Genomic DNA, 12782 nt, shown 5'->3' with positions numbered 1-12782 from the left:
ACACAGCGAGAGAAACTTCAGTCTAGTGATGGAAGTGGATCTCAATGGGCTGAAAGGTGAAAAGTGAGGAATTGAAGACACCCTTTTGAGAAGAAAGCTGTTAGTCTCTGAGCACGTGAAGTGCACAGTCTCTGATCATTCACTTGTATCTGGAAAGGACTGCATCTTGCATTCCCCGAGTTGTTTTCCTTAAAGGTATATTTGTAATCTCTCACAGTCAAGTGATAAGTAGATTTGGCTGCTTAATAAAAAAGCCTCCTCCATTTGAAAATATAGAAGAGGGATGTCTGTGCTTTATATGATTCAGACTGTACTAATCTTGTTAGATTGAGCACATTAGACATTGCAAGGAGGGTTATTTGGACTGTAATATGATCTCATATTTGTGGCTCTAGACCACACAAGAAATTATTTCTAACTGTTCTTTTAGTACTTGGAGATACGTATTATTGTGTTTCACATCATTAAACTCCTTTAGAATGATGTCTTTCGAGGATAAGCTGATATACCCTTAGAATTCTACATTCTAAGAGATTGTTGTGAAATTCTAGCCTTGCATTTTTTTCTGGGTATTTAAAGTAATTTACATACCCATAAAATAAAAAGGCAGGGGTGGGGGTGGTATCAGGGACTCAGATATTACAATAAGGAACAGAGTCGAAAGTGTAAGTCTTGCACAATTGATGTGGAGGTTAGGGTGAGGAATGTCTGTTGCATAAGTAATTGGTTATGAAAAGTGATTTTACATTTCGATATTACCACTTTGTAGTGGCTGTATCAGAATATCCTCTTTAATGCCTTTTGGAACAGGAGGCCCCATGGCACAGAGCAGGGTAATGAGGGCAGGAGACCTTGAGCTTTCTTTTTGGGTAAGGCTGGGGTTGGGGGCCGGCAAATGAATCTGCTGTTGGGGCAGCGCTGCTCTGGGTGCTCTTGCCTATTTCAGGCAGGATCTTTACCTTTCCTTACAAACCTACCTCCTGCAACCCTCACTCCACCCTTGGTTAGTTACCTTGATTTGGCCTCCGGAGCTCACCATTGCACTGAGGTCTTTGGGGTTGCCCCCAAATGGCCAACCGTGGGGAGTGGGGGTGGGGGGATGATAGTGCATAAGCAGAGCCCATAGGCTAGAGGACCAGCTGAGCCATTTGAGGGTAAAGCGGTGTGGGGGTACTCTGGGTGACATAGGCACTGGGAGCAGGCTGCAGAACCAGACCAAAGGCTTGTGCAGGTGGGAGCACAGCAAGGACATACTTTGCATAGTCTGAGTTTTGCTTCAGTCAGAGTGAACAGTAGTTGGTGGAGTCATGAACTCCCCAGTGGAAGCCCCTAGCCTGGTTTCTGCCACCAATGCTGTTTGAGGATTCAGCCACTGCCCCCTGCTCAGAGACACATTCCCCTCTGACTTTGGGAAATCAGTAGCAAACCTGCCACCTAGTGGAAGCAGACACACTAGATGGACACACTAGACAGGTCTGGGCCGAAGAGATCTTAAAATTACCTTCTATAATTGCAAAGGTAACGATGAAAAGAGAAGAAAGCTACCATTTTTGAATGACAGCTATTTCTGATCCCTGCAACAATCTATTACATTCTTAGTATCCCCATTTTATAGTAAGGAGAGTGAGGACATAAAAGACAAGAAGGAAGTGCTTAAACAAGTTGAATTGAAGATGAATTTAAGAACAACTAGAACGGCACTCCTCAAACTTTGGCCACCCAGAGGGCTTGTTAGAACACAGGAGGCCTGACTAACCCCAGGGTTTCTGATTTGGCAGGTCTGGGTGGGGCTCCGTAACCTGCATTTCTAACAAGTTCCCAGGTGCTGATGCTGCCTGCCCATCCATGACCATACTTTGAGTAGCACTGGCTTAGAACAATATCTGGCTGGTTATGCATCAGGACTTTCTCAACCCTGGACAGTAACACAGAATGTGAGACATAGTTCCTGCCTTCCGAGGATTTACAGCTTATCTGGTGAGGAGATGCCTTATGAGGATGAAAAGGTTACATCAATAAAAAGACCTTGGACAAGTTTCCTACCACATAGTCACTAGGTCAGAGCAGAGCAGGAACCCTGAGAGCTGCAGTATTCCTGACGGCCTCCGTGTAGAGGTCATGGGACTGTGTTGTGGAGAATGAGTGAGATTTGGATGTATAGAGCAAGGGGAGCCCATACAGATAGGGGAGGCAAGAACAATAATATGAGAATAAGGAAAAGTTTCTGCAAGGAGGAAGCTGAGGCTCAGAGCAGTCCGGTAAGCTGCCTAGGGTCATATAGCCAGTGGATGGTAGAGCCAGCATCCAAACCCGGGTCAAGCTATCTTCGCTTTTTCCACTCTGAGAAGCTGTCCGGGTGTGTAGGAGGCCAGATGGGATTAGGGTGAGGCTCTTAGTCCCAGGTTCCAGCAAGTGCAGGGATGCATCTATGCATCTGAGCGGAAGTACCTCTAGCTATTGGGCTCTAGATGCCTGACCTGCCCCAGCCCAGTCCTGGTCCTGGTTGGAGAAGCAGTGAGAAAACAGCGGGACTGCAAGGTGGGTTGGGATCAGGTGCTAGAGAGTGGTGACCACTAAAGGGTTTGGGTTTTATTTTGTAAGCAGTGGGAAGCCATTGAACTTTTTGGAGCAAGACAGTAATTGGACCCAAGCAATTGACTGTCTACAGTGTGGACACTGGTTAGGAAGGTCTGAGTTGTCTGGGGGAAGATGATTAATCAGTATCTGGACTAGAGTAGTAGAAAAAGAAAAGAACTGGTACCAGCCACTTCCTTTAAGAACCTCCAGAACTTGATGTGAGGATACCAGCAGAGGGCAAGTCTTTATGACCCAGAGAATTAGGAGACATTTCCTAGTAATAGGCATGCCTGTTTGGAAGAGCTGATGAACAGCAGGAGGGAGAGGAGGGGGCAGGTTCCCTCATCTTGCACTTGAAGTGATGGGTGTGGGGCAGCCGGGTTGCTTGGAAGGGGGGTTGATATTCCAAGGTTGTTGGAGAACAATGGTTTTGGAGTCCTCTGCAAAGGGAGGGAGTGACTGAGGTCCTGGGGTCTGCATTGATTGTTCTTTGGGGTTCTTAGCAGGCTCCCTCGTGTGCCTGGCATTGTGGATTTACTTAACTATGTTTCCAAACACCTGGCAGATGTCATGCTGTTCATCTTACCCATTTTTCTCCTTTTTCCTTTCTCTTCAGCCTGCCGCCGGACCAGACCCTTCCCCGCCAGGGCCCCAGCCAGTCCCTGTCCTTCCCAGAAAACTACCAGACCCTTCCTAAGAGTACCCGACACCCCTCAGGGGGCTCCTCGCCCCCTCCCCGCAACCTGCCGAGTGACTACAAGTATGCGCAGGACCGAGCCAGCCACCTGAAGATGTCAAGCGAGGAGCGCAGGGCACACCGGGACGGCACCGTGTGGCAGCTCTACGAGTGGCAGCAGCGCCAGCAGTTCCGGCACGGCAGCCCCACAGCGCCCATCTGTGCTGGCTCGCCAGAGTTCCCCGACCAGGGCCGGAGCAGGAGCATGCTGGAGGTGCCCCGCTCCATCTCTGTGCCTCCGTCTCCCTCGGACATCCCTCCTCCGGGCCCCCCGAGGGCCTTCCCACCCAGGCGGCCACACACGCCGGCAGAGAGGGTCACCGTGAAGCCGCCGGACCAGCGGAGGAGTGTGGACATCTCGCTGGGGGGTTCTCCCAGCAAGGCCCGGGGCCACACCACCAAGGTGAGACTCTGGAGGGCTGCCCTGCAGCTGGGGTTCAGCCCTAATGCTCAGTTTGAACCCTCACGTGGTTTAAACACAAATTTGAACGATTTTGAATAATGATAGGTGATACCTGTGCAGTACTTTTAGGGCCAGGTGTAGTACTAAAGGCCTGACTTTAATGCCTACAAGAGCCCTGTGATGTAGGTGCTGTTATCATGCCCACTTCACAGATGAGAATAAGAGATGAAGGACCATACAACTGGAAGTCTGCTTCCTTGCAGCTTGGAAGGCAGAAAAGATACCTGTGTTCAGTTGGTTCAATAATTTTTAATAACCCCAACTTCAGCTTTATCTCTCCAAGGGGCTTTCCCAGTTTACACTGTTATATCCTGGTGAGAAAGATGTGGAGCCCCATTTCACAGATGAAGAGGGATAGTGCTGTGTGGTAGCCTGTTCTGGTGGAGAGGGGCAGAGGTTCTGGACCACAGGGTGACTGCCTGTCTCTCCACCGTAGAACTCTTCTCATGTGGACCGACGCTCCATGCCCTCCATGGGCTACATGACCCACACTGTCAGTGCTCCCAGTTTACATGGAAAATCGGTAAGCCGCTCCTCCTCTCCCTGCCACCCCCACCCCTACGAACGCGATGCAGCCTGCGAAGTACCACCTCACTGAGTTTGCTCTCCCCACCCCACGCCAGTTAAATGCAGTGTGCAGGGCAGCTGTCAACCCCCACTTTAGAAATGAGGAAACCGAGGGGTGCCTGTGGGTGGCTCAGCGGGTTAGGTGTCCTACTTTGGCTTGAGTCATGACCTTATGGTTCATGGGTTCAAGCTCCACATCAGGCTCTCTGCTCTCAGGGTAGAGCCTGCTTCAGATCCTCCATCCCCTTCTCTCTGCCCCTCCCCTGTGTGCGCGTGCGCGTGCGCTCGCGCGCGCACGCACTCTCTCTCTCTCTCTCTCTCTCTCTCTCTCAAAAATAAATATTAAAAAAAGAAGAAGAAATGAGGAAACTGAGACTCAGAGAAATTGAATGACTGGCTCCGTGTTATCCAGTTGGCATGGGTCCCCAGATCAGAGGAAGAGCTTGGGGGAAGTGGAGGAAAACGTGGGCTTTTCCTTTCTTTCAGGCAGCATTTTTTTGCCTGCAGCATTTTCCAGCCACCCGACTTTCTCCCATTAGCTCCTCTCCTCTCGTCCTGGTCTTTGCTTTGCTTAGTTAACTTTGTCTTCAAAGCTTGAGTCTGGGTGAGGTTTCACTGTTGGTTGCTGTTTCCTGAAAAGAAAAAAAAAACAACAAAAAAACCCCGCTTCCTGCAGCCTCTTTTCTGCCAGTGCCTTTGTTTGTCCTGATGACAGAATTAATGCAATAATTACTTCATGGTGTCACATCAGTGCTGTCCCGGCACCGGGGTGAAGAGTAATTATAGCGTCGTGCTCCTGCGGTGGCTAATTTCCTCATGATGTGTCTACACACCTGCAGCTGGAGGAGCTCTCACTGCTTCTCACCCGGTTACGGCGGCACCAGGCCAGGCTGGCCAGCGTGCGAAATCTCGCCGTCGGCCAGTTACTGCAGCACCAGCTGACCTTTCCCACCTGCCAGGTCAGCGCCGGTGGGCTCTCTCAGGGCCGGGGCCCCCCTGGGGGCAAGGGAGTGACATGCTGGCTCGTGTTGTTTCGTGCCCACACTCTAGTCTGTATTTGCTGTCTGGCTCTTTCCCTTGCTCCCTGCCTGTTTGCTTCTGGATGCTACTGGCACACACTGTGCAGTGGTGGTGGGGCCCACACCTCTGGTGCTGGGGAGGAGACTGCATGTGGTGTGAGGCACCCGAACTGTGGCTTCTCTGGCTCTGAGTAGTTAATGCCAGGCTGGTGTGCTGGTCATGTCCAAAGAGCTGTGCTGGCTGTCATTCTTGTTGCCACCTTGGGCACTCCTTGGGATGCTGAAAGGTGTGCTTCGTTGGTGTCAACCTGGAGGGGAAAAGGCAGAGTGTCTTCTCTCATCCTGGCAGTGCCCTGACGACTGATAAAGCATCCTCACATCTCTTATCCTAGTGAACCTCACAGTAAGTTGGGAGAGGTTAGGCAGGACAGGAGTTACTACCACATACGAGGCACTCTATCTAGAAGGGAAAATGACTTGCCTGGGATCCCTCAGCCAGAGGCCTGCAGGCTGGAGCCAAAATTCAGGTCCTATCTGGCATAGTGTTATAAACCTTCCAGGGCATGGAGGTTTGCAGGCAAGCTTCTAAAGGAGGGACCAGAGAATTGCTCTCCCAGGCATCTTGAGCAACTTAAAGAAGATGTTCACATGAGGCTGGTCCCTCTGGGCTACAGAAAAGTAGTCAGAGGACAGGTGAGGGAAGTGACAGGATTGTCACCTTCCTTAACTGTCCTGTTTTAGTGAGACCTGAGGGACTCAGGACATGTACTTGGAAAAATGAATGTGAGGGAACACAGGCAAAACCCCTAAGTTGTGAATTGGGGTGATTTTAAATAATATTCAGTCCTCTTACTGCTGTTCAAAGTGTATAGGGACTGGGCTGAAGGGGAAGTAGGGATGGGTAAGGGGACAGTTTAGGGATAGAAATAGCATTTTGGAAGTCACTTAGTGTCCCTGACAATGGTACTTCAGGTCTTCTCATGCTTAAAAGCACAGCCTGAACATCTCACATTGCTTACTTGTGTTACATCAGAGATGTAAACAGGGCCCTCTCCCCCAGCCCTGACTTGCCTTGGTTTGCTGGGAGGCCTCTTATCCTGCTGAGAAAGTGGTACCCGAGCCATTTTTCTTAAGCCTTTACAGTCTCTCTGCCTAACAGCTTCTGTGATCTGTTACATGGGAAACACAAGTTCTAGAAAATCAGAGTCTTTTGCCTATTCTCACTGTTCCTGGTAATTACACTGAAGAACTCAACAGAGACAATGCAAGCAGCCAGGTGTGACCCTGGAACTTCCTCAACTCCTGACATGGTCCCATGCTGAGCAAAGGGAGCCAAAACTTCCAGCAGCTGCTGGTGCTTAACATCATGGAACCCAAGGTCATGTCAGTCAGGACCTACCTGTGTCTCCACATCCTCTCCCTGCCCTTCTAGGCATTTAGCTGCACTAATGAGAGGGTCATTTTTGATGACAAGGATTGGAGCATTGGTGATTCATGGGACCTTAACTCAGATATCGCATGCTCTTCTAGCTAGACTGTCTAGTTTTGTCTCAGGAGCTCACCACTGGCCTCAGCTGCACTGCTGTCTTAGTGGTGTGTGTGCTGTCTCCCTCTTCCCCCCGAACTGTCCCTCAGCTAACTGATAGACCAGCTGGCTTTCTCCACAGTGACCTGCAAGGTCCACCATGCTGAAAGAGGGCTTTGAGCTACATTGAGATATTTGTGCTTCCTTTGTGGCCCCGGATGTGTTGGCCTGCTGTAGTTCTTTGACCCTGAATCTGTGCAGTGTAAATGGTTCACACACGAAGCCCTGAGTTTTAGAAACCCTTGGTGTTCATAACTGGCTTTTTTCTCTGTGTGCTTCCATTGAAGGCTGACGACACCTACCTCCAGCTGAAGAAAGACCTGGAGTACCTGGACCTAAAGGTGAGTGACGACGTGAGGACATGCACCCCATGTGCATGCCTCCCTTGGACGTGAGGCATGCCTCCCTTGGACATGCACTTTTCTGAGCGTGTCAGCCTCATTGAAGCCAAGCTCAAAGGCCAAGGCTGTGTGGGTCTTATCAAATCTGGATCCCAAATGAAGACGTCTCTTGTCTGAATGAGAAGAGTTTTATTTCTTATTGCCTCAAACCCTGGGTGCAGTTCCTTGATAATTCTGCAGTAAGACTTCTGGCTTATGGGATGAGGGCATAAGATCTTGATCTCTTCCTATCCTTGGTAAGGACCCAAAAGTGCTGCTTTCAGATAATAACTGGTTGCTTCCTCAGAGCCTCCAGTGTGAGTGGAATTGGGGTGTTTTTTTTTTTTTTTGGTTTTGTTGCTGAGGGAGTGGGTTCCACCTGGAATTGTGCAGCTCTGAGGCCTACATGGTCTCCCATATGGATAGTCTCCCATCCACATTCAGGAGATGAGCGCTGGGCCCCTCCCTGTAGGTGATGAAGCTTCAGGCTCTAAATCAGCCTTCATAGCGCAGAGAACCAAGAAAGCTGGTGTACAAGTGTGAGAGGCATTCTGCGTGAAAGAGAGCTCTATTGTGTCATTCCCACAGCTCTCTGAAAGCTCCCACTGTGAAAAGCACTTCTTATGCCTAAACCATGAAATAGACTCAAGGAATGTGACCTTTACTTAACTGTGGGTGTGAGAGAGTGGGAGGGCCTGGAGGAGGACACCCAGGCGACTGCCACTGGGCAGGCCCCACCCCCCAGCACCCCTGTGTACCTGGCTTGAGATATTTTTAACATGGGGTTTGTCATCAGCCTTGGAGAAGCAAGAGTGTGAACACTATGCCCCACAGCAGCCGATGGCGGACCTCCCTACACTGAGACAAGATCAGAGCCTTTGTTTAGGAATTGACTAGTTAACTTTTGTATCTGTGGAGTATGTGCTGTGTAATCAGCTCTGGAGAAGCCTAAGGGAGATGCAAGAGAAAAATTGAAACTCTCTGGCCCTGAGAATCTCCCAAATGATCTGGGTTAGAAAAGGAAAGTCTCCCAAAATAACACAGGCTTGTTTACAATGAACTTACAAAGATCTGTCTGGCCTAGTGCTCAGAGTTGAGGTAGTGAAGATCACTGTGGGCTGCGATTCTGGGAAGGCTTCTGGAGGAGGTGGCGTGTGTGTGTGTAGCCTTGAAGAGCCAGAGGGTTTGAGTTGGTTGAAATTAAAGGGACAGGAACAGTGGGAGTCAAGGAGAGCCAGGGTGAGGGTGGTGTGGCTAGGGCTGGAGGAGGCAGACTGTCCATGTTCCTAATTCTTTACACAGGAAGGTGCAGTGAACAAGAGGCAGACTTGGCTTTCTGACATGAGCAAAACTAAGAGGGTTCTCTCAAAACCAGGACATTTTCTAGCTTATGTGTCAGTCAGGTCACACAGAGAGTGAGCGAGTATTTTAAAGTATGGTTGCAGTGCCTCAGGATGCTAAATGTCCGGTCCAGCCTATCCTGCTGTGCCCTGATCCTGGGCAGGGTCCTTCCACCATGCCCACCACCCCCACCTGACCTGGAGAGAGGTCCACCCACCTTCACCTGCTCTGTGTACCACCTCGTCTCCATTCCCTGGCCTCCCAGATAGCCAGTCACCATGCCATCTGCTTGGCTCTTCTCGCCCCTTCCTGGGGGCCAGTCAGCCAGAAGTATCTGTGGAGTATTCATAATGTACCTTGCATGGGTGGACCCCGAAGCATTCCTCAGAGTTCTTGGTGCACAGTGCAAGAGAGAGCTTAAAGTGCCTGAGCTGAAGGAATAGGAAATACCTGTGTCCTGATTCCTGTTTGTACTGGATAGCAGAAACTCACAGTTGGTCCTGGAGGGAAGATTCAGTTCAGGTCGATTTTATTTCAAGATCATAGAATTGGAGTTAAAAGGGATTTAAAGAGAGAAGCTGAGGCACAGGGTGGCAGAGCAGAGCCAGGAGTCCTTGGATGTCCTGACTCCAAACAGAAGTTTACTAACAATAGAGGGTACCATGTATGACAGTCACTGTGTTTTACTTCTGTTAACTTATGTAACTCCCAGAGTGGCCCTGGAAGGAAGGTGGTTCTTATCTTTTTTTCACTGACTGAGGCTCAGAGAAGAAAATGACTTTTCCAAGGCCACATAAGTAGTTCCCGAGGATTTGGTATTTAGGTATAGCTCAGAATCTGAAACTTGTGCTCTTTATCACCTGGCCTCCTAGCCTCTCTTAAAATGCTGCTTCTATCACTGTGGACCCAAAGGCATTCAGTTTCTGATGGAGCTGAGCTGGGGTCATTATCCCAAGAAATGCATTTGATGTGATAGAAGCAAGATGTATCCTTGGGGTGTTTCACTAGCTAGGCGCTGCCTATGCCCAGAACATTAGTCTTTCTGGAAGTTGTGTGATAGAAAACAGCTGTGTTGATACCAGAGTTCTCCAGTCTTATAGTTGTTACTCCAGTTGCTAAGTTCCTCTCAGAGAACTTTCACCCCAGATGAGCTGCACTTGCAGCAGGGAGGTGCTGGGGTTTGTGCTGTGTGTGAGTTGTCTATCTGGCATAGCTGCCAGAAAGGTTGGTACTGCCTTGGCCTCTCTCCAAGGTACAGGGTACTCCCATCAGGGAGGCAGTGGGCCTGCTCTGCTCTGCTCTGCTCAAACCCAGCTGGGGTATAGGGTTCCCTCATTTCAGGATCCGGACGAGGAAAGGGCTGGAAGCAAAGCAGAGGTGTTGAGGGCCTATAGAACCATGGCTGAGGAGTGTATTAGGCAGGATTCTTTTGTTTGCAGGCGTCTGAAACCCAAATCAACCTGCGAATAAGCCAAAAAGGGAATATACTGGTTCTTTTAGCCAAGGGCTACATCCCAGGGGCTCAGGCCACATCATCACTGTTCTACTTTCCCTGGTGTGTGGGCTGCTTCCATATGGCCAGGGAAGGTGGCTACCTGCAAACCCAGGTTCACTTCCTTCCAGCTTAGTGTCCCCATGGGTGGCCAGTTGCAAACCTAAGACTCCCTGTGGAATGAGGGAGGGGTTCCCTAATGGGAAGTCTTGCTAGGAAGAAACAAGAAACACAGCAGCAGTTAGCACAGCTGCAGTGTGGAGTGGTGGAAAGAGTTCTGGGTAATTCAGGAGACATAGAGACAGTCTACAAAGCTCTAAAACATTACCATGTGTCTTCTGTGGCTGTAAGGGAGAATTAAGACAAATCAACTGTACTTCAATTAAAAAAGAGAGAGAGACGTGGATAGCAGCTACAAATAGAAGGATTTCTAAAAGGGCCTGCTCAAGTTGTGGTGAAACACTCCCCCCTCCATCTCTAGGGTGCAACTGAAGCTAGATGAACACTGCAGGACAAGAGGGATGCATGATTATATCAGGAAAACCCTAAGGCCCATTGGCTCTTGAGATTGAGACATACTAGACAAAATGAGCTGATGCTGAGCTCAGCTGGGGTCCCTGAGATGAGGACCTTTATGGGCAGAGTTGAATGGGCCCTGTAGCCCAGCCTGGGTGTGGGGACAGCAATGAGCACAGCCCCACTGTGACCAGCTGCTTGTGAGAGGTCCTTGCGGGGAGAGGAAGGAGGTGAGCCCGTCTGGAGAAAAACAGCCTCCCTATCCCCACATGGTTGGCCTAGGCTCCCCCATGGCCCTGTTCCAAAGGCCACAGACTTAAGGATCCAAAGCTCCTGCCATCACCAATCAGCTGATGCTCAGCTTTCAGAATCAGTATTTGCTTCCCCACATGTTGTGGAACTTTTTCTCCCTAAAGTGAGCATTTCTGCTGTTGTACCAAGTGATCAAACAAAGGTGTATTCTAGTCTTTTAGAAGATGCTCTGTATTAATGCTCTTTTTGGAAAATGTTTACTCTTCTGGCATTTTACTTGGTGGTGCCAGGGTGGAAAGGACTCCACCTTGATTAAGCATCTGTTCCTGCCTGGCAGTGTTTGGGCACATGTTCATTATCTCAATCCTCTAAGCGCCTTGAGAGATAGGAATTATTACCCCTGCCCACATTACTAACCAAGAACCCAAGTATCAAGAGAAATCACTTCCACAGTAATGTGTGTGGAATTTGAACCCAGTGTCTAACTTTACACCTGCCTTCTTTCTTCTGTGTACCATGTACTTTGCCCACCCTAAAGTTGTATTCACTGAATTGTATTTCTGGCATCATAGTTCTGTTTTTCAGCACCCTATACCCTAGCTAGGTCTGAAGAAGCAGGTATGGTGGTCACTGTTATTGACAGCTTAGATTGTTTTTATGCAGCTGTGAGGCACACCTGGGAAGGGGAGGTGGAAGGGAGGGTATCTGCTGCTGGTCAGGTGGTGGAGACCATGGTTGAGAAACATTATTGGCCAGGGTTGAGAAACATTATTTCAAAGCAGTGGTTCTGAACATGTAATTCCAGACCAACAGCATCAGTAATACCCGGGAATTTGTTAGAAAGGCAAAATCTTGGATCTCACCCCAGACCTGCTCAGTGAGAACCTCTGAACACAGGGCCCAGCAAATCTGTATACAGTTGACCCTTCAACAGTGTGGGAGTTAGGGGCATCAACTCCTGTGCAGTTGAAAATCCAGGTAAAACTTAACTCCCCAAAACTCAACTATTAATAGTCTACTTTAATATAAACAATCGATTAACACATATTTTGTATGATATATGTATTACATACTGTATTCTTATAATCAAGTAAGCTTGAGAAAAGAAAATGTTAAGAAAATCATAGAAAAGAGAAAATTTATAGGGCTATACTGTTTTGGTTGAAAAACAAAAATCCATGTATAAGTGGGCCTTCATAGTTTAAACCCATAGTTCAAGGGTCAGCTGTATTAACAAGCCCCCTCCAGGTGATTCTGAAGCATGCTGAAGTTTGAGAACCACTTTTTACAGTAGTGGTTCCCAGTCTTGGCTTGCACATCAGTATCACCCAGGGGGCCTTTTAAGGACCCACTCCAACGAATTAATATCTGAGTCTCTTGGAGTAGGACTCAGGTATCAGTTTTTTTAAAGCCACTTGGGTGATTCCAGTGTTCACCCAGGGTTGAGATCCACTGTTTTGGTGGGTAAGGACAGTGTTCCCTCAAAGGAGCTCTAAGCATTTGGGATCATTGGTAAGACATCATTATTTAGATGAACATAGGTGTGGAGATGAGGGTCTGGGGCACTGAAGGTGGAAAATATGGGGCAGGGATGAGACTAACGCATGGCACCACCCTAGTGATTTGATGTCTTGCAGTGTAAGGTGAGGGAGGACGAAAGAAGAAGCAAAGTCCCTTCTTGTCTTCTGCAGGAGAAACAGGAAGGAAATGGGCACCGGCATTGGCCCTCTCATGTAGACTAGCCTGCACTAAGATCCTTCAGGCAGAACTTATTTTCCCCCATTTTATAGGTGGGGGATCTGAAATCTGGAAAGGCTCAGCAGCTGGGAAGCAGCACAGCCAGACTGAGACTCA

General features: G+C 48.9%; 1 protein-coding gene across 8 annotated transcripts in view; it reads left to right on the top strand.

Moving 5' to 3' along the window:
• The window catches only part of PLEKHA7 (pleckstrin homology domain containing A7), a 224496-nt gene that overhangs the window by 182637 nt on the left and 29077 nt on the right, over positions 1 to 12782 (top strand). For all 8 annotated transcript variants that reach the window (XR_007156495.1, XM_047879064.1, XM_047879061.1 and 5 more), the window contains 3 exons: positions 3194 to 3716; positions 4213 to 4299; positions 7235 to 7288. Coding sequence is in view for 7 of the 8 variants with exons in the window: in XM_047879064.1 (XP_047735020.1) it covers positions 3194 to 3716; positions 4213 to 4299; positions 7235 to 7288 (664 nt within the window). In the remaining variant the exon portion in view is untranslated. The remainder of the gene's footprint in view (positions 1 to 3193; positions 3717 to 4212; positions 4300 to 7234; positions 7289 to 12782) is intronic.

This window comes from Prionailurus viverrinus, chromosome D1 (genome assembly GCF_022837055.1).
Source record: "Prionailurus viverrinus isolate Anna chromosome D1, UM_Priviv_1.0, whole genome shotgun sequence".
Classification (NCBI taxonomy): Eukaryota; Metazoa; Chordata; class Mammalia; order Carnivora; family Felidae; genus Prionailurus; species Prionailurus viverrinus.
This window is presented reverse-complemented; position numbering and strand designations above follow the sequence as displayed.